The sequence below is a fragment of the Rhinolophus sinicus genome, linkage group LG05, assembly GCF_036562045.2.
Source record: "Rhinolophus sinicus isolate RSC01 linkage group LG05, ASM3656204v1, whole genome shotgun sequence".
Lineage (NCBI taxonomy): Eukaryota > Metazoa > Chordata > Mammalia > Chiroptera > Rhinolophidae > Rhinolophus > Rhinolophus sinicus.
Window position 1 is genome coordinate 49,179,406 of NC_133755.1, and position 19,298 is coordinate 49,198,703.

Below are 19,298 nucleotides of genomic sequence, written 5' to 3' on the forward strand. Positions count from 1 at the left end.
ACCTGAGCACAAAAGCCTGGGAGAAAGGGAGGTTTCCTGTGGCTATTGGTGAGGATTCAATCCATATACTCTCTCAAGCTCAGTGTGTAGCAAATTGTAGATTCTTGGTAAGTGAAATAATCCTGACTCAATTTTTCTCTATCTAACTGTGATTAAACAAGATATTTTGGAATTATAAAGGTGAACCTGAGACTGTTAAGAATGTTATAAGTTGGTCTTCTCACAGCCTCTGAACCCCAGTTTACACCTACCTAGCTCTGCCATTCCACTAGGCGGAAGTGGCCTGACCTTTTATCCCTATGTGTCTCTGTCCAGGCTGTCCCGTAGGGCACAACTAAAGGTCCGTTTTCTGCATGAAGCCTCTGTAACTACTCCAGCTTAAGGAGCTCACGTTCCTTTGAATATTTTGTCTCTAATGCTCATTTGGAGAAACTGCAAGGAAGACATAAGGGAAACAGCACAGGCTTTGGATTACATGAAAACATTATTCCATTCTCACATGCCATGTGACCCTGAACAAGTTGCAAAGCCTCTTAGAAACTTGCCTTCTTCTTACCTTACTTTGCTATTTCCATACTATGTGTGTGTCTTGTATCCCATCAGTGCTTACTCTGTAATTTGCAAAGCTCAATGCAAAATGAAAATATGGGACGCCTTGTTCAAAGAGCAGACAAAAAGCTTTTTCTTTCCTCCATAGTTTCTTTCTCTCAACTTATGATGGTGTTTTTGATATGCTATTTAATGTCCCATTCCCTTGGGCATGAGGATACTTGCAAGGTAAGCGCAAATCCTCAAAAGCACCCGGGGCCCCACCCTGTGACTCAGAGTGTCTGACCTTGACTTTCCTGCACCTGCACCCAGGCCCCATCAGTGGAAGCAGAGGGTGGGTGGTCAAGAGCCCATCTAGGGAGAGGGGGAGAGGCAGGAGGTGGGACCACACATGAGCCAAGGCTCCAAGTTCCTAGGGCATGCTCCATTGTCCCACCAGACTTCACTTACAAAATACAAATTCAAAAATAGAATTATTAAGAATGTCAAGATAGCAACTGCAAAGCATTAAACTTGTCACGTATGGGGCTTTCTTCTGAGAGTGAGCCCCTTGGGGCTACACTGGTCACACGTCCATGAAGCCAGCCCTGTCTCTCATATAGATTTCAGGATCTTGGAGTTTGAGCACTGGTAGTTTTACATGTGAATCTTCTATAGGCCTTGTGCTTAACTGGGGCGTTGCATTTGCTGGAGCATGGTGACTTGCTGTTAGTTGATTATTTTTCAATATGAGAAAATGAGTAAAGGGTTGCAGGCCCGGTGACCCATTGCTGAGAAGCAAATGAAAAAAACTTTCCTGGCCTTCATAAGGGGAGTTGGTTCTTTATTCAGACCCAGTCAGACCGTTGAAGGAAAAGTACACACCCCAGAATAAGTCCCAATAGATACGTTTTATTAAGCATTTCTGAGAACTGGAGGCTGGGGGGTGTGAGTAGAAAGAAAGCATGATTGAAGAAATCTGGAAGCTCAAAATTCCCTGAGGTATCTCTGAGGATCCAATTTCCTCATCAGAGTATGTGTTCTTCCAGAAGTGAAAAGAGTACACAAATGTGTATATTTTCTGTCCGAGATGTAGTAAAGGAAATAGTTCAGATCAGCCACCACGCAGAACATTCAGTGATTCACAAAATTGTGCTTCATTGTTCAGTGGCTCAGGGCAAGTCTCTTGGCCTCTTCTGCCAGGGAAGCCAGAGGGACACCACAGTGAGGGGGCCACTGGCTTCTCACAAGACCTGGGCTCCAGGTGTGGCCCTCACAGCTGTGGCACTTTTGTCCTTATCATTTGGGATCCAATTTTCATCTTCCAAGGACCAGTTTTGTCCTTTCCAGGCCTGACTGTTATGGTTGAAGAAACATACCATAAGTCTGAGTACTTTGATACCATTTTCTCTAAACTGCTTCATTTCGAACACTGAACCAGGAATAGGTGTTATTATTTCTGAATTGGCTATGAGATAATCAAAGGCAAGATGTTACTATCACTTTGTGATTGCTATCCCTTATTTGGGCATATCTTCTCCAAATATTTTTCAGAATGGAAGGACTTAACCAGGTTTGATTGTTCAACATGCTCTTCATCTCTACTTTCATATATTTTATATAAAATGAAGTAATCACTCAGGAGATTCAAGATTTTTCCCGTTTCTGAGATATAATGTATTATTGGTTGCCTCTGGGGGTAGGGGATCCAAAAGGTTTGGCAAGTGCAACTGGACAGACATACAAGCAGCAACAGAAAGGCAGTGTTATATATATTTTGGAAGGCAATGGTCCCAGAGGAGATAACAGAAAAAGAGGTCTCTGTGATGCCGTAGGAAAAAACTTCCTCCACTCTTCTGTAATTTAAAAAGAATTTCTCTCCTATACAAAAACAACTATGTAATATGCATAGATTTTCTGGAATTAGAAGCTTTCTAGAAAAAATTATTAAAATGTTAATTTACATGTCCCTATTGCTATTTCTTTAGATGTGTCATTCTTGGCCACAAATATATGTGGGAGATTTGATACAAGGACACCACTGCCACAAGCCCTGGGAGCTGTAGCCACAGGAACCATAACTAGAGTCTTAGCTGCAGGAAGTAATTCGAGAACGTGGGAAGGCAGATGTCTCTCCCAAGGTGATGAAGTGTGTTCAGATCTCACAATGAGCCACCTGACTTGGAACAGTTACAAGGATCTTCAAACTGGTATATAAGATGCTCCGAAAAATAAAATAAAATAAAATAAGCCAAAGCAATTGAGACAAAATCTCTGCCTGAAGGAGCTTCCACACTCAAGAAAATACATTATAGTGTGAAGTCAAATGAGCTAAAGCCCAGCTGAGTCCTGAATATCAGAAAATGGGGCAAGAATTAAAGGGAACACAAGATTACTAAGGGCTTCATAGGAGTTAATGGCTGCAAGGTCAGCCCATTAACATGTCTATACAGGAGAGGGAATCTTGAATACAGATATTTAATGACAAAAAAAGTGTCCTGGAAGTTAACCTTCCCTTCCACTCAGAGAAAAGTCTGATTTCTGTGGGAAAGCTCTAAGGGCCCTCCGATCTAGTAAGAGCACGCTATACATGGACTGTATCCCCTGTTTATTCCATACGAGGGAGTTCCCACCTAGCTCGACAGGACAGGGTATGGGGAAAAGTGAGGCCTAGGGTGTGTGCTGTGAGATAACATGATAGGGGCTTGGTTCTTGGCATGACCCCGCCTCAATCTCTGTGGACAGGGTGGGCCCTATTTACTCATGGGCTGGTTTGCCCCACACTAACCCTAGGTCTTTAGGGCCACATAATTTCCTGGGACTCCCTTGATGTGTCACCATCGTCAATGTAGGAAAGCACCTCTCCAGCTGGCTCCAAACCTCAGAAATGAATATCATGCATTTTTTATTCTCTCGCTTGAACATCTCCTTTACGCAATTCCAATTTTTTAATGGGCTTATTGAGCATCGTATATGTGCCAGCATATTCTAGATTCTATTGAGGTGACAAAAACAAAACAAAAAGACCAGGAACATGTTCTGCCTTTCTCCTATGGGAGGACAAGAAATACATAAAACAGCTCCCAGGATGAGAGGAGCAAGAGGCTACATCGTGTTGCCTTAAGACTTTTGACCTTGGATGAGAGACAAGGATTGAAGTTGACCACCCACCCTACCCCCACCTACTCCTACACACTCACAAACACACAGTCACGCATACTACATCAAGCACAGGGGAAGAAGGTCTTCTCAGTTTTGGAGCCACTGAAATAATATTGTACAAAGGAGGAATTTTTTTTCTTTGACCCATACGAAACCTAAGGTCTAGAGGACAAAAAAGATTCACTGAAAGAAGGAAGCAGAACAGAATCTACGTGTAAGTCTCCTGGCTTTTAGTTCCAATCAGTAGCTCCCCAAATGGATTTTCAAATCCAGGGTGCATCCTCAGAGGCAGCACGACTGTCATTTCCCTAAGGAAGGTGTCTCTCAGGGATGTTAATAGGTGTTAGAAAAAATAAATTAATAGAAGAAAAAGGAAAAACAATCAAGGTCTATGGTCACTTAAGTTTAGGAGATTCTGGATGAAACAACATGACATACAAGGTCTGACAATAAAGTTCACGAACTCATCCTAGAAAAAGTGCTACACACCTCATTGCTAAATATCACTATGGTCACCTTCAAAGTACTCCCCTTGGGAAACCTAGCACTGAAGCCAGCACCTAGTCTACTTTTCAAAGCAATTTTGGAATTCTTTTTCTGGAATGGCCATTAGAACTGTCGTCATATTACCCTTGATGTTCTGAATGACATCAAAATATCTTCCTTTCAATATTTCCTTTATCTTTGGGTAAAGAAAAACGTCATTGGAGGCCAGATCAAGTGAGTGGGGAGGGTAACCAATACAGTTATTTGTTTACTGGCTAAAAACTCCCTCACAGACAGTGCCTTGTGAGCTGGTGCATTGTTGTGATGCAAGAGCCATGAATTGTTGGCGAAAAGTTCAGGTCATCTAACTTTTTCACGCAGCCTTTTCAGCACTTCAAAATAGTAAACTTGATTAACTATTTGTTCAGTTGGTACAAATTCATAATGAATAATCCCTCTGATATCAGAAAAAGGTTAGCAACATCGTTGCAACAAGTTTGCGAACTTAATTGTCCAAACTTGTAGATTTCTGCCATACAGATTTCTTAGTATATTTGATATGTGAATGTCAATTGTCAATCTCCAAGAGAGAGATTATTGGATCCTGAACTGTATCTCTCTATTTATTTGTCAGGGAGCATCTTCCAGACCAGCATTTCACAGGCTCACTGTAGAAAATGTCAACCTCAAGTACTTGGTAAGTAAGGTATGACATGCGAAAAGTAGAGTAGGCACTTCACCCATGTATTAAAATGACTACCCGTGGCTGGGTATAAAGGCACTGTGTTGGCCACTCTTTGATTCTGCAGCAATGTGACAGTCCCTGAAGCAGAGGGAGACCTCTTCACACATCTGCCTCCCACCCCAGGCAGAGAGTGACAAATACAGATAGGGAGCCTTTGGGAACCTTACAATAAAAGAACCTAGATGAAGTTTATCTCATAGGCTGCCAGTGAAAGATTCTAAGCATGACAGAGTCATGCACTGAAATCCAAGACCGGTGACTAAAGGGATTAATTCTGTAACTGTTGTAAAAGTCTAGGCAAGAGGAGCTATTGTCAAGGCCAAAGATGAAAGGCATTTCTGAGATGAAATCACAAGGTTTAGTAACTAACTGGATGTGGTGGTAAGAAGAATGGGCCAAAGACAGCCCTTAGATTGTCTAACAGGCTGTGTGGTACTATCATGGAGAGAGCTCAGAACTGCAGGAAAGAGAATGGGTTTGGTGGGAGTAGCTAATAGAACACGTTTAGCCTGAGGGAAACCATTACCATGGGCTCAGGTAAAGGTGAGAAGAGGAAGTCATTCCCACATTCTTACAGGAGTTGCTATCTGGAAGGCCCAGTGTGCCCACGGTTTCTCATCTGTGATCTTGTTTGATTTTAGGGATTATTCCTTTTCTGAATCTGAGTAATATCAAGATATAAAATACCCACACCCACACTTCATTTGGACCAAAAGTTATCATAAATCATATTGAGTTTGTTGTGATTATCTTCAGCTTCCACAAATGATGAGTCAGATGAACTCCATGTCAAAGTGCCTTGCTAACCAGGCAGATATTACAATGTACCAAGAATGGTACATTGGATTATGACACAAATATTGAAAATGAAGGAAGTTATCTTTGGAGTCTTTGACTCCACCTGGTCACACCTAGTTTGAGTAATTCCATGTCAAGTACAAATATGAGACGGCTTCTTGCCTGAGTCCGTGCCTGCCTTCTTCTCCATTCCATCGCTTTCGTGACGCCAAGATGAAGCTCACAGTGAGTAGATTTTTCCTTTTGAATTTATTACCATATATTAGGAGACTATTAACATACTGAGCTAAGGGAATCTGCTTCTTACAACAATATTGCTGTAATGGAAATTTTTGTTTAAAAAAATCTTATTTTTCATGGAATTGTGACATTTATAAACATCTCTATAAAGATAGTTATACTTGGATTAAACAGTTGTCTCAGCCTCTTATACCATGCTATCTTAAATGAAATTACTTTCCAGCTCTTCTGATTTAAGTCTGGGCAAAGAGCAAACAGTCCCCAAGTCCTAGAAAATGCCTGATTTTTCTCTCCTCACATTCTTGAATTCCTCTTTTACCAAACTCCTGAATATGTTCAGGCAAGATAAAAAGCATATCATCAAAATAAATGAGTGAAAAACTTACTGTCACATTCTTTGCTGTCAAATGGACCTCCAAATAAGAACAATTTGCCTTAGACCCTGTACGTAGTCATTTATTTATGTAAACACCTAAAGTGTGAAGCTAGTGTAGCATCTCACCTGTAGTTCCAGATAAAAGGCTGAGAATATAGCAGGTGGACCACAAAATTTTGCCAAAATAACTGGTGGTAACATGTGTCTCTTATAACAGCATGCACAAGGGTTGCAATCAGGTGAGTATTTTCATGTTTCAATATGCTAAATACTGAAATATATTACAGCAGACTCTGCTTCATAATGGAGTTGCTAGTGTAAAATCATTATCTAGAAATAAGTTCTAATAACAATTGAAAAAAAAAGAGGTCAGACCTGGATGTCTCCTAGTTCTGCCTAGAACAAGAGGTACAACCTTGGCCAATGCAAACTTAGTCAAGTCACTTAAGTGACTTTTGAAACGCAATTTCCTCATCTGTGAAAGGACTGAATTGTACTAGTAGTTCTCTAAAATGTGTTTTACCTCTTGCCTTTTTTTTTTTTTTTTTTGGAGACTAATGTTTACTTCCTCCTTTAGCTATCAGGAGAAAAATTAAACAAATAAAAGAAAATTACCTTGAATCACCAATGCAGTTCTTAAACCATTTTGTCCCCGGCAAAGAAAATGAGAACAGGTGCTCAGAATCAGGCACCCTGCATGAAGCTCTGTGATAAGCAATGTCACGTACCCAGTGACAAATGACTAAACCAGGCACCAGGACAGTTATTGACTTCCCTTCTGCTTACCACACTTGACAGCCAGACACTCCATCCTTGGCCTATCAGCACCAGTATCCAATCTGCTTACTTATCTGTTGCTTTTTAACAAGTTAAAAAAATTTTAAAAATTGAAAGACTACTTCTGCCTTGTGGAGGTCTAGGAAGGAAGGAAAGCATTCAGATCAATCCGTTTATCTGGAAATCATTCCTGTTTGATTTCCAGATCAAATAGGAAAATTAACTTAAATCATTTTCAGATGTGATCTTTAGAACTTATCACCACTTTTCATATCATATATGCTATTCATTTTCAACTTTGTTTTTCAATATACTAACGTTTCGTTAGTTTTTTCATAAGACCCACATTAAAAATGCTAAAACTACCAGTAGTGCCAAAAAAATGCATGCAAGTGGACACTTTGGTCAGCATTGCTCAAACAGTAATTTGCTGTAATCAGTAGCGTCTGGACTCTGATGGTAACCACTTGGAGCACTTCTTGCAATTGCAGAAGTCAAATGTGACTTGTATATCGGTATATGTTGAGTATCACAATTTTAATAGTTTTCCTTTTTAAAAATGTGCATACATTTTTTGGCACCTTCTGTATATATCATCAAAAACATAATTACTGTAAGTAATTAACCTATAATTCTACATTATCATTAAAACTGTCTATGGTTAAAAAAGTACAAGGTCAACGAAGAACAGTCAGGCCACTCAACAGAGTGGTAAAAGTAGTAAATATTTTCTATAGCTTGGATAGGGAAAGAAAGGACACTGTTGTGCCATGTGACAGGAGACCGATGTCTCTGTGTGATTTCAGGTGGTCTTTGCCGGACTTCTTGGTGTCTTCCTGACTCCTGCCTTTGCCCAATATGTAAGTCTCACCTTTTCAAATTGTGTTACCAAAATGTATTGTCCAAGAAAGGTGGTATTAAAGCATTATCAATTTTTGATAAACCTCAGAATATCAACATCGGCGCTAGCAACAGTGGTGGAAGTGGGCAGCAGACGGTGAGTGTCAACAACGCCCACAACGTGGCCAACGTGGACAACAACAACGGCTGGGACTCGTGGCACACGCTCTGGGATTACAACACGGTGCGCAGCTCACATGATTTCTATTCTTTACACAGACGACGTTTCTTTTGGCACACACAAAAAGTGTCTGCTCACCACCACAATAATAAAATTCTAACTGCGCAGAAGCATCGAGTTATAAGGAAAAGTGCTATTTTGCTCACCCAGTTTCACCCCCGCCCTGTAACTGCTGTTAATAAGTGTCCCACCATCAGTTAAAATTCAAACCAGTGAACAGTCATTAGGACCCACTACGTTCAAGGGTTCATGGGGCTACACGACAAATATGAATACCCTTTGGCTTGGCCTGCAGATACCCTCCATAATGATGAAAGACCTTCACTACATCACCGCTGCCAAAGCATAGCCTATTTCATTCTATCTTCAATTTCCTTCTAAAGCATCACAAATTGACATTTCACCTGTAATTCAAAAGGACCAAAGTAAGTGTAAATGATGATGTTCATTGGTAAGGGAAGCAAAAAACACTTGGCTCTGGTTAGAAGACCCAACTCTGCAATTAACAAGCTCCATATTTAACAAATTTTGTACTCTTAAAAAGCCAAATCTTTATTGTTTCAGTTTTATCATCTCATCAATTAGAAAACTAATTCCTGTCTTACCTTCCTCCTTGAAATGCGGTAAAGCTCAATGGAGAAGAAAATGTAACAGTACTTTAAAATTTATTTTAGCAAAATAGACATGTAGAGTGTCTCCTACCATGTGAGAACACGAAGATAAAGCAAGAAGTTAGACTCTAAGTCTCTGCCCTCGGAGGTTTATCCTTACAAATGGTAGCAATAAATATGATTGCAAAACAGGGCCAGGTCCTGCATTCTTACCCCAGTTCTTAGTGATCTCAGAGTGCCAGTTCCCTGTGCTGGTGAAACTGATTTCCAATAAGGAATCAGTTCTCCTTGGAGAACATACGCCTCACTATTTACCGCCTTCCTGACAGGGCTTTGCTGCAACCAGACTCTTTAGCAAGAAGGCATGCATTGTGCACAAAATGAACAAGGATGTCATGCCCTCTCTTCAAGACTTGGATACAATGGTCAAGGAAAAGAAGGTAAAAATAAGTGTCTTTCTGTTTTTGTTTGGGGGAGGTCTTATGATCGCCAGTAGATAATGAGATCCCAGGCCTTTCCTCTTGACCCCAGTATGTTGTAGTGTGCACCACAAAAGGTGAAGAAGAATTGGTAAGTGCCCGAGAAGTAGGTGCCACCACACTCAAATGCTGTGGCTCACACCTGCCCCTACAGAGGCTCCTCAGAGTATCTAGCCCTTACTGTCAGAGGAACAAAGCTCTGCTCATGACATAAAGAATCGTTGGCACTTCTCCAAGGACATTTTTCTGCAGGAGTTGTATTAGGGCTATTAGATTTAGCAAATAAAAATAAAGGATACCCAGTTAAGTTTGAATTTCAGATAAGCAATGGATAATGTTTAGCATAAGTATATCCTATGCAATATTTAGGACATATTTACATTAAAAAATGATTTGTTGTTTATCTGAAATTCAAGTTTAACTGGACGTCCTGTATTTTATCTGGCAACTCCAGTTGCAGTGGGTGAGGAAAAGGGATCCATCATTCTTTAAAACGTTTGCCTAAGTTCATATCCTATAATTGATAAATGGGTACCTTTCTTGACAAGGTAGAAAAAAATAAACTGCATTCTCAGAAGCTGGTCATCATATAGCTCAATCCCAGAAATTTAAGACAACCAAACGAGGCCCAAGCTTCAGAATAAATTTATCCTCAGACTTCTGTTTTTATGAGACGCTGAGGTTTCAAACCAGCTAAATCCCTTGGGACACTTAGAAAATTTGAGATATACATGGTTGTAATTGGTTCTTCTTCATTTTGGTTATGGAAAAATTATAGCCACGCAATACTGCCTGTTGACTTTGTATTCAACCTCAATTCAACAAACCACTGGGCTTAGCATTCATTTTTTCTCTTCCTTTTCCTCTGTCCTCTCCATACTCAGCTTCAGGATAAAGGACCAGGGGGACCCCCTCCCAAGGGCCTGATGTACTCAATCAATCCTGACAAAGTCAACAACCTGGATGAGTTTGGAAACTCCATCGCTAGCATGTGCAGGCGGGTTCCAACATACATGGCTGAAGAGGTTCAAGGTGAGTAGTCTCCCTATTGTGCACTCTAAGTTAGTGCTGGTGGACTTGTCAGACTATTCTCAGGCGTGTCCACAAAGGACACTAACTACTCAGAGATGGTAATCAAGGCTAAGACTCATGGAGCACTTGTTCCATTACATGCGCTGTTCCACATGATTTCTGTGTGTGAACCCGCTTGCCCCTGACAGCAATCTTATGTAATAATAGGTTCTATCACTGTTCTCACACTATGGATGAGGAATCTGAGCCACAGAGAGAGGTCACAAAACTTTGCCCCGATCAATCCTCAGCATTTTGGCTCTGGATTCTGTGCTCTTAAGCATTCTGAAACACTGCTTTTCAAGGGTGAATCTAGAGTACATTCAAGACATTGAATGTCTCTATTTCTTTGAATAAAGAAATACATGAGCCACTAAATGAAAGGACAATGCCAATAGAATTCATTGACTTTTAATAGCTGAAACAATCACTTAAATTCTGGACATTCAAAAAATAACTTATACAAAAACAAAGTATCGACCTAGGAACCTAACCTAACAGCAACTTTTCAGATCTTTGAATCAATTGATTTAATCATCATAGCTATCTAACTAGATCTTAAAATTGTTGCAGAGCTAGTTTGGAAACTGTGTGACACCCCCTCCCCCAATCCCTGCCCCCTCTCCCCAAAAAAGAGTTCTTGAAAAGACATTAATATTGTTTTGTTCTTTTTTTTTTTTTTATCAGGAGCAAGCCTGTTTTTCTACTCAGGAAAGTGCATCAGTGCTGATATACTCTGGATTGTGAATATTTCCTTCTGTGGAGAAACACAGGAAAACTGAAAAACAAAAGTTGTTGTGGAATACCAGTTGCTGTAGAATATCAGAATATTCTATGCAGAAAAATATGGGTTCTACTGGTTTTTATCATGCCATTCTGAAATGTTTTCTCCTAGTTATGTTTGGTTTCTTTAAATTTCAATAAACCTATTTAGCACTGAATTTAGTTTAACCTAAAATTCCTTATACTTCCATCTGGAATGCACAGGATCAAAAGAGCAATGTGGTTGTAGCAAGTTGTCGAAGTGCATTAAACCTAACTCTTAGCCTATATGCAGGACCTGTCCCTTATAAAGAACTCCTTCAGATGTGTCAGATGCTACTCACCACAGCTCTGGGAATGGTTCCAAGACCATCTGACTGCTCTGAAGACTGCTCTATAGTTGATATGCACAGTAACATTTCAGATCAGCAAGGGCAGAAATCCACTCAAAGTAGTTTAAGTCAGAAAAGGAGGGGTGGTTATTGCGAGGATATTAGAATATCTACAATAATCTTAGGGCAAGAAAGCAACTGGTATCAAAGAGACTGGAGCCAGAAACTATATTGACACCAAAACTCAAGTCTCCTTCTCACTCCCTGAAGCCATGTGTTAGTTCATCTATGCTTCTCTCTAAATTCTGCTTTCCTCTTCTTTCCATCTTGCAAATAGCTTTTTCTGTACTCATGGCAGAAGATGGCTGAACCAAAATGTTAGCCTCATCTCCCATGTTTACACTTCTTTCCAGCTTAAGAAGTAATGTCTAAGACTTTTGAATCCCTATTCTAATTTTCCTTCACCTTGTGTGGTTCAAAAGTTCATGACCTTCATTTTTTAAAGGCCATGGAAGTGAAGTAACATGGTACACTGACAGCACCGAGGTCTCCCCTGAAGGAAAAAGATCTCAGAGAAAATAGAGATTTCAAATATTATGTATTACAATCTGAAACTACAATTCATTTTTAAAAATTGCTCTCACACATTTTTTTAAATCCTCGATGCCATAGAAGGATATCTAAACTATTTTCATGTCTTCAGGTGGGAGATCCTTAAATAACCCTACCAAACAAAACTAAAGACATTAATTCTCACCACTTGAAAAGAAAAAAAAAAAACACCAATATTTGCCATCTTAATTGGAAGGAGATTATAATAATTTTCTTTAGCTTGAGACAATTTCATTGCTGTTCACATGAATTGTACTACCAGTGTAATAGAATTTCCAAAATATCCTGAAGTCATGAGATGTGGAAGCCTGTCAAAGACGCATCAAAGATCAAAAAGTCTTATATACTGCCCCACTCTGAGTAAAAAAAATGAATAAAACTCACAAACTGGATACAATGTCGTGTGGATGACTTTTGGGAATTGGTGAATCCCATGTTTCATAGAAGTATTGCCTAGTCACTATTTCAGGATAAGCAATTAAATTCTCTAGGAAGATATAAAAATTCTAGATTATATATACCTATCAAAATATATGAAGGAAAAACTGTAAAAATTTCAGAAGAATTTAACAATCTTGCTATACTAAAGATGTTTAACATGTATCTTTTCTTAACTTATAGATAAAACAGTTAAGGATATAAAAAATGTTAATACAATTAACAAGCTTATTTTAATGAACATATATAGAACACTACAGAATACATATTCTTCTTAAGCATATGTGGAACATTTACAAATATTGATCATATATTGAGGGATAAATCAGATCTCAAAAAATTTAAAATGATTAGTATCATAAAGAACACATTTTTCTGACTTCAGTTTAAGATAGAATAAATATTTCCCTCTGAATAAAACAAGATAGTTCCATTTGTTTTTAAATTAGGCAGCATACTTCTAAATAACACATAAGCCAAGGAAAAATTCATGACAAGTAGAGTGTATTTTGAACTGTGCAATAATGAAAGCACTTCATATCAAAATCTTGTGAGTAGCAGCTATAACAATTTAGTCTTAAAAGTTCATCTTATAAAAGAAGAAAGGCTAGAAATTGAATCAACCACACAACTTTAAAAGTGAGGTAAAAGCACAAAATACCCAAAATAAATAGGAGGAAAGAAATAATTTTGACAATATCAGAAGTTATAACATGGAAAACAAGTATACAATAGTAAGACTCAACAATGTCAAAAATTGGTTCTTTGAAAAGGCATAAAATTAACAAACTTTCAGTAAAATTGACCAGAAATTTAAAAAAGATAAATCACAAGTAATGCTAGGAATGAAAAAAAAAGATGCTAAGCTACAGATGCCACAGATATTAAGATGTTAATAAAGTGGTATTGTAAACAATTTTATATCAATAAATTTGAAAGCTTAGGTACATTGAATTTCTAAATAACAAACTCACCAAAGCACACTCAAGAAAAAACATAAAGCCTTAATAATTTTATAACTAGTAAAGGTATTAGTTCAGAAGTTTAAAATCTTTACGTAAGAAAATTCTAGACCAAGATGGTATTTACACTGAGATTCAATAAACAATGAAAATACAGATTATTCTAATTTTATAAAGCTATTCAAGTGTATAAGAGAGAAGAAAGGAGTACTCTCCAAGCCGTTTCATGAGAATATTATTAAGCTGTTTGCAAAACTTGACCGGGATTGTATGAAACAAAAGTACGAGGCAATCTCAGTCATGAAGATAGATTTAAAATATCTTAACAAAATGATAGAAGTCAACTGAGCAAAATGTAGAAGATAATACAGTATGACTGTGTTGGATTTTTTTTCTAGCAATACCCATTGGTTTGATATTAGGACATTAATAATATCATTTGGCACATTAAAAGATCCAAAGACAACAATCTGATGATGTATCTCAATAGCAGCAAACTTATACAATAAAATTGAATATTCATTCATGATAAATAAGTAATTCTTAGAAACTTTGGAATTAAAAGAAACTTCATTAAATCATATTTTAAAATCTACTGTAAGCATCATGTAAAACAATGCAAGCAATTTTGTTAAGACAAGAAACAGCTTCTAGAAATATTGTACTGACAGTTAGTAAAGCAGGAAAAAGAAACAGTAAATATAAAGACAAGAAAGAAAGAGAGAAGGAAGGAGGGAAGAAGCAAGAAAGAAAGAAGGAAGGAAGGAAAGAAAGAAAGAAGGAAGGAAGAAAGATTATTATGTTCAGATGACATGGTTTGCTGCGAAAAACACATGCCTCTATAGATAAGTTATGGGAGTCAGAACATCTAAATGGTTCATGCGTAAAAAAATAACTATCAAATATGAACCACATTTCTGTACATCCTCAGCAAACATATAGAAACTTTAATTGCTTAAATAGCATTTATAATAGCAGCAAAGATATGACATACCTAGGAAAGATTACTTAATTTATTTAACAATATTTCTTAAATACCTGCTCTATGCATAGCACTATTGCACACACTTAAAATACATCAGCTAATAAAAATGCAAAGTCTTTGCCTAATGTAGCTAGCATTTTAGTTAGAGGAGACAGAAACAAATGATAAACATAATTAATACACAAACAGATACGTAAATAAACAGTAGGATATTTGGTAGGATAGTATTATGTACTATTATTTAGTATGAAAGAAAATTATAAATACTAAGGGGAAAATGTAGGGCACAGTAAGGGGAATCAAGAATGCCAGGCAGGAAGACGCAGCTTGCAATTTTTAATGGGTATTTAGGTTAGGCATCATTGGGAAGGTGACATTTGAACAAAGACTGAAGGAGATAAAGTAGTTCTCCATGCCCACATTTCTGGGAGAAAAACATTATGGGCGAAAGAAATACCAGTGCTAAGGTATTCCTGGCATATGAAAAGTGCAGAAAGGAGGTCAGTGTGGCTGAAGCAGAATGAGCAAAACAGAGAGCAAAAAGATGAGGGTAAAGAGGTAAGAGGAACCAGATCATCAAGAGACTGTTGCAGGCAATTGGCAGAACTTTGGGTAGGATTCTGAGTAAAATAGGGAGAAATCGCAGGAATTTGAGGCAAGATAGAAGGGGGTCTTACTAAGTAATAAATTAACAAAAGATATGCTAGATTTCTATGGAAACTTTATTGAGAGACATTAAGATAGACTAAATAAATACAGATAAACCATGGTGATGAATTAGAAGATTCAATATTATAAGAATGTCAGCTCTCCCTCAATCTGTAGATTTAATGCAATTAAAAATAAATTCCCACAGATCATGTGTCTGTATATGCTCTGTATATGCGTATGGGCTACATAACAAGTTCAATTTAGATTATGCATGGAAGATTAAAGGGCCAGTGGGGAGACAATTCCTCACAGATCCTTTGTTTCTATACATGTTGTGAGAGAGGCAATGACTGCCTTTTGTTCCCAACGATTCTTACAACGATGTTTGTATAGCAAACAGCCTTGGGAGATAGACATATTGTCTCTTTTTAGAACAAAAAGCAGGCATATGGACTGTCTATTATATAAATTTGAATTATCTAAGCTCAGGGTCCTCTCTGTAATGCAACCCACTGTGTGTGCAAGCATCCAGCTGGGTCCATAATGCATTACCCTTGGAACATGTGGGCAAAGGGCACTGACACCAACATGCTCACACTCACACTATATGTTGTGCCACTAGTGATAATGTCATTTGTCTCTTCCCCAGGAGTCTTATTCATGAAATTATGGTATACTAAATTTTTAGATTTCAAGTAAGGTAAAAATCTCAAACTCTTCCTGAAAGGGCCAAGTTACTGATGTAGAACAACAAAATGAGTGAATATGACCCATCAAAATTATTAAGAAGACATAGTAATTAAAACAATATGATATGAGTACTGGGATATACAAATACATCAATGGAACAAAACAGAAAGCACACAAATAGATCCATATATCTATAGACGACTAAAACAGATGTAGGTTGCATTGTAGGTCTATGGGAAAAGATGAACTTTTAAACAACTGGTGTTAAAATAATTAGGTAGCCATATGGAATAAAAAGAAATGAGAAAATGACACCAGACCTCCACTTGACACATATTAAAAAATTAATTCCAAGTATATTAAAAACAAATATGAAAAGAAAAATTAAAAGCCTTAGAAGATACAACTTTATGATTATTGAGAGATGTACATAAAGTTTAAGTTTATATAAAGTTTATATAGTTATAAAATATATTGATAAATTTCTCTACATTAAAAATAAGAATGTCTGAAGACACCAAAAATAGAATAAAAAGACAAGCCATAAACTAGCAGAGATATTTACAACACATAAACTATATAAAGGATTAGTATAAAAATTATATAAAGAACTCCTACATATCAATAAGAAAAAGATGAATAGCTAATAGAAAAATGGACATGAATAGGTTTCCAGCAGAAAAGAAATCCTGCATGGTGAATCTAGATATGAAGAGATCTTAACTTCCTTAGTAATAAGGAAAATGCAAGTTAAATCATGAGACATCAATTCATATCTATCTGACTGGCAATGAGAAAGTCTAATATCAGGTGTTAGAAAGGGTGTTGAGTAACAAAAACAAGCCAGGGCAAGCATGAATTGATACAACTCCTTTGGAAAACAATTCAGCATTGTTTAATAAGCTGAAGATGTGACTATCTATGACCCAACCATTCTACTCTTAAGTATACTAGGGGGTCCAAAAGAATGTATACAAGTGGACACTTTGGTCAACATTGCTCAAGCAGTAGTTTGCTGTAATCAGAAGTGTCTGGACGCTGATGGTAACCACCTTGAGCACCTCTTGTAATTGCAGAAGTCAAACGTGACTTGTATTCATCTTTTGCTATTGTTATAAATTGAGTATTGCAATTTTAATACAAGTTTCCTTTCTTAAGATGTGTATACATTTTTTTGGCACCCTCTGTATATCCTAGAGAAATTCTTGAATATGGGCATCCAGAAATATGTACAAGAATGTTCATAGCAGCAGTGTTTGGAACAGCAAAAAACTAGAAACAGTCTAAGTATTTGCCAACAGTAGAATAGATGAATAATAAATCATGATGTTTATTTAGTATAATACTAAACATCATAAAAAAAAAAAACCCACAAATTAATCACAGCAACATACGACACAGATGATTCTCTGAAAAAATAAGCTTGAGTCCAAAAAGCAAAATATATTGTGTTTATATGAAGCCCCAAAACAGGCAAAACAATATATATATTTTAGAAACACATGCATATGTGATAAAACTTGAATAAATGCAAGGGAATGATAACACAAAATTTTGCATAATTGTGTACGCCTGAGAGGGAAAGAAGGGTTCATGGAGGGACACATGGAAGATTTCCAAGGTAGTGGTAATGCTTTGTCTCTTTCTCAAACTAGATTGAGGAACAGGGAGTTCATGGGTGTGTGTTGTATCATTATTCTTTATGCCTTACATTTGTTATTAGATAGCCTTTTGTACTTAATATTTAATTATAATTTTTAAGTCAAAAGCACAGGAAGATAATGTTATGAAGACAATAAGAGGGTAGACCTGTGTGGATGGAAAGAAGCTGCTGCTTCATTTCAACATAAGGCAGAGATCTCTCATCTCTTGCTCAGCGCTGAGGCTGGTGGTTCCAAACGTTCGTTCAGCCTTTGACCCCTGTCCCCAAAAGAGGAGCGTAAGTGAAAATGAGTTCATTCAACACCAGGATGCCAAGAGGTCTGCAGAGAGAAGCTGCTGTTCCTCGGCCTGTGCCAGGGCCAAACCCTGCTCTCTACAGGACTCTAAATCACTGCTTGGAAGCCTGCTGTGCAGTTTCCCATTTTCAGTTTTGTTTGGATTCATGGATAACCTGAGTAACTGAATCCCAACTATGGCTCGCCCTAGCACCTCTGCTCACCCGAAGTCAGGAGGAGATGCAGGAAGCACAGAGCTGGCAGACAGAGTCATCAGAAGTTTTAGTGACTTCATAACCCCAAGAGGCACCGGAGACGAGCAGATATCCTGTTGTAAGTCTGACTCTAAGAGAGAAACATTAACAGAAAATATTTTAGATAAGTCCCTGCCCATGATTAGAGTATCTTTCTGGTCTCCCAACTGAACTTATGACGTAACTAAATAGTTTAAACCAAACTTTCAGTAGTTGAATCCTTCCAGAACATTCACTAACAAATTTTAACCTAAAATCAATTTTTCCAAGGAACATTCATATCTATAGGTACATATACCTATTAACTGAGTTTTACACTTCCCAAATATTCAAAAGTTGGTAATAATCAATCAAGAATATCAGGAAGTACACCAAATTTAAGCATAAGAGGAAGCATGCCAAACCTTACATTCAAATCCCTTCTACTCAGATATTCAAATTAGACTGGGTCTGTTTTAACAATCTTCTTCCCTAGTATTATTTTGGTCTACAAGATTCAAACCAGACAACAAATCTATAGCTCAGTTTCCTCAACAATATCACATCCCATTTGCAACTCTATATTTATGCTATTCATTCATTCATTCACCCATTCATTTTTTAACAAGTATTATTGAGCCCTTCCTATATGACAGACTTTTCTAGGAATTGGAGATAAAACAGGAAAAAAATGCAATTAAAGTGTCTGTCTTCATGAAGTTTACATTCCAGTGGTGGAGAAAAACAATAAACAAACAAACAAATAAATAAATACACGCTATGAATAATGATAGTAACTGTTAAGGAAGGAACAGAATAACATGAGGGAAGAAGGAAAACCATCAATGGAAAGTTGAGGTGAGAAACGAGTTGTATTTTTTATTAGATAGGCTGGTGTGTAATAAAGAATATTGCTTGCCTCTGTCCCAGGTTGCTGGGAGGTAGTCTCTAAACCCTTGTAATTTCCCAAGTAATAGGAACTACTTTGTTATTCACAGTGGTCCCCTCAGAGCACACCTGATAGTTTATGCTAATGAGATAACTCATGGTGGACCCCTAGACATTTTATGTGAAGATGACTTAGGATGGGGACTGGTCATGCCAGAAAGACATACCATGTGAGGATATCAGCCTGACCTCAGGGGAGAGAAGGAGGCTGGAGATTGAGTCACATGACCAATGATTCAATCAATCATGCCTACCTAATAATGCCCCCCAAAAAGCTAAAGACACCAAAGCTTGGGTGAACTTTCCTAGTTGGCAAAACTCTACATCAATGTGCCAGGAGCATCACAATCCTGACTCTACAGAGGGGAGGACAAAGGAAGCTACATGACTGGGA

The 19,298-nt window shown here is 37.7% G+C and overlaps 1 protein-coding gene across 1 annotated transcript; it reads left to right on the forward strand.

Moving 5' to 3' along the window:
• The first annotated feature begins 5,850 nt into the window (after positions 1 to 5,850).
• GKN1 (gastrokine 1) lies at positions 5,851 to 11,295 on the forward strand. Its single transcript, XM_019717109.2, has 6 exons — positions 5,851 to 5,944; positions 7,919 to 7,972; positions 8,062 to 8,196; positions 9,134 to 9,244; positions 10,168 to 10,315; positions 11,042 to 11,295. Exons 1-6 carry the CDS (start codon positions 5,933 to 5,935, stop codon positions 11,134 to 11,136), a joined length of 555 nt encoding a protein of 184 aa, XP_019572668.2. The 5' UTR covers positions 5,851 to 5,932; the 3' UTR covers positions 11,137 to 11,295.
• Positions 11,296 to 19,298: the final 8,003 nt, after the last annotated feature.

Coding starts and splice junctions, on each gene's coding strand:
- GKN1 (XM_019717109.2), top strand. Junction 7,973..8,061: donor CTCCTGCCTTTGCCCAATAT/GTAAGTCTCACC, acceptor GATAAACCTCAG/AATATCAACATCGGCGCTAG. Junction 9,245..10,167: donor CAATGGTCAAGGAAAAGAAG/GTAAAAATAAGT, acceptor CTCCATACTCAG/CTTCAGGATAAAGGACCAGG.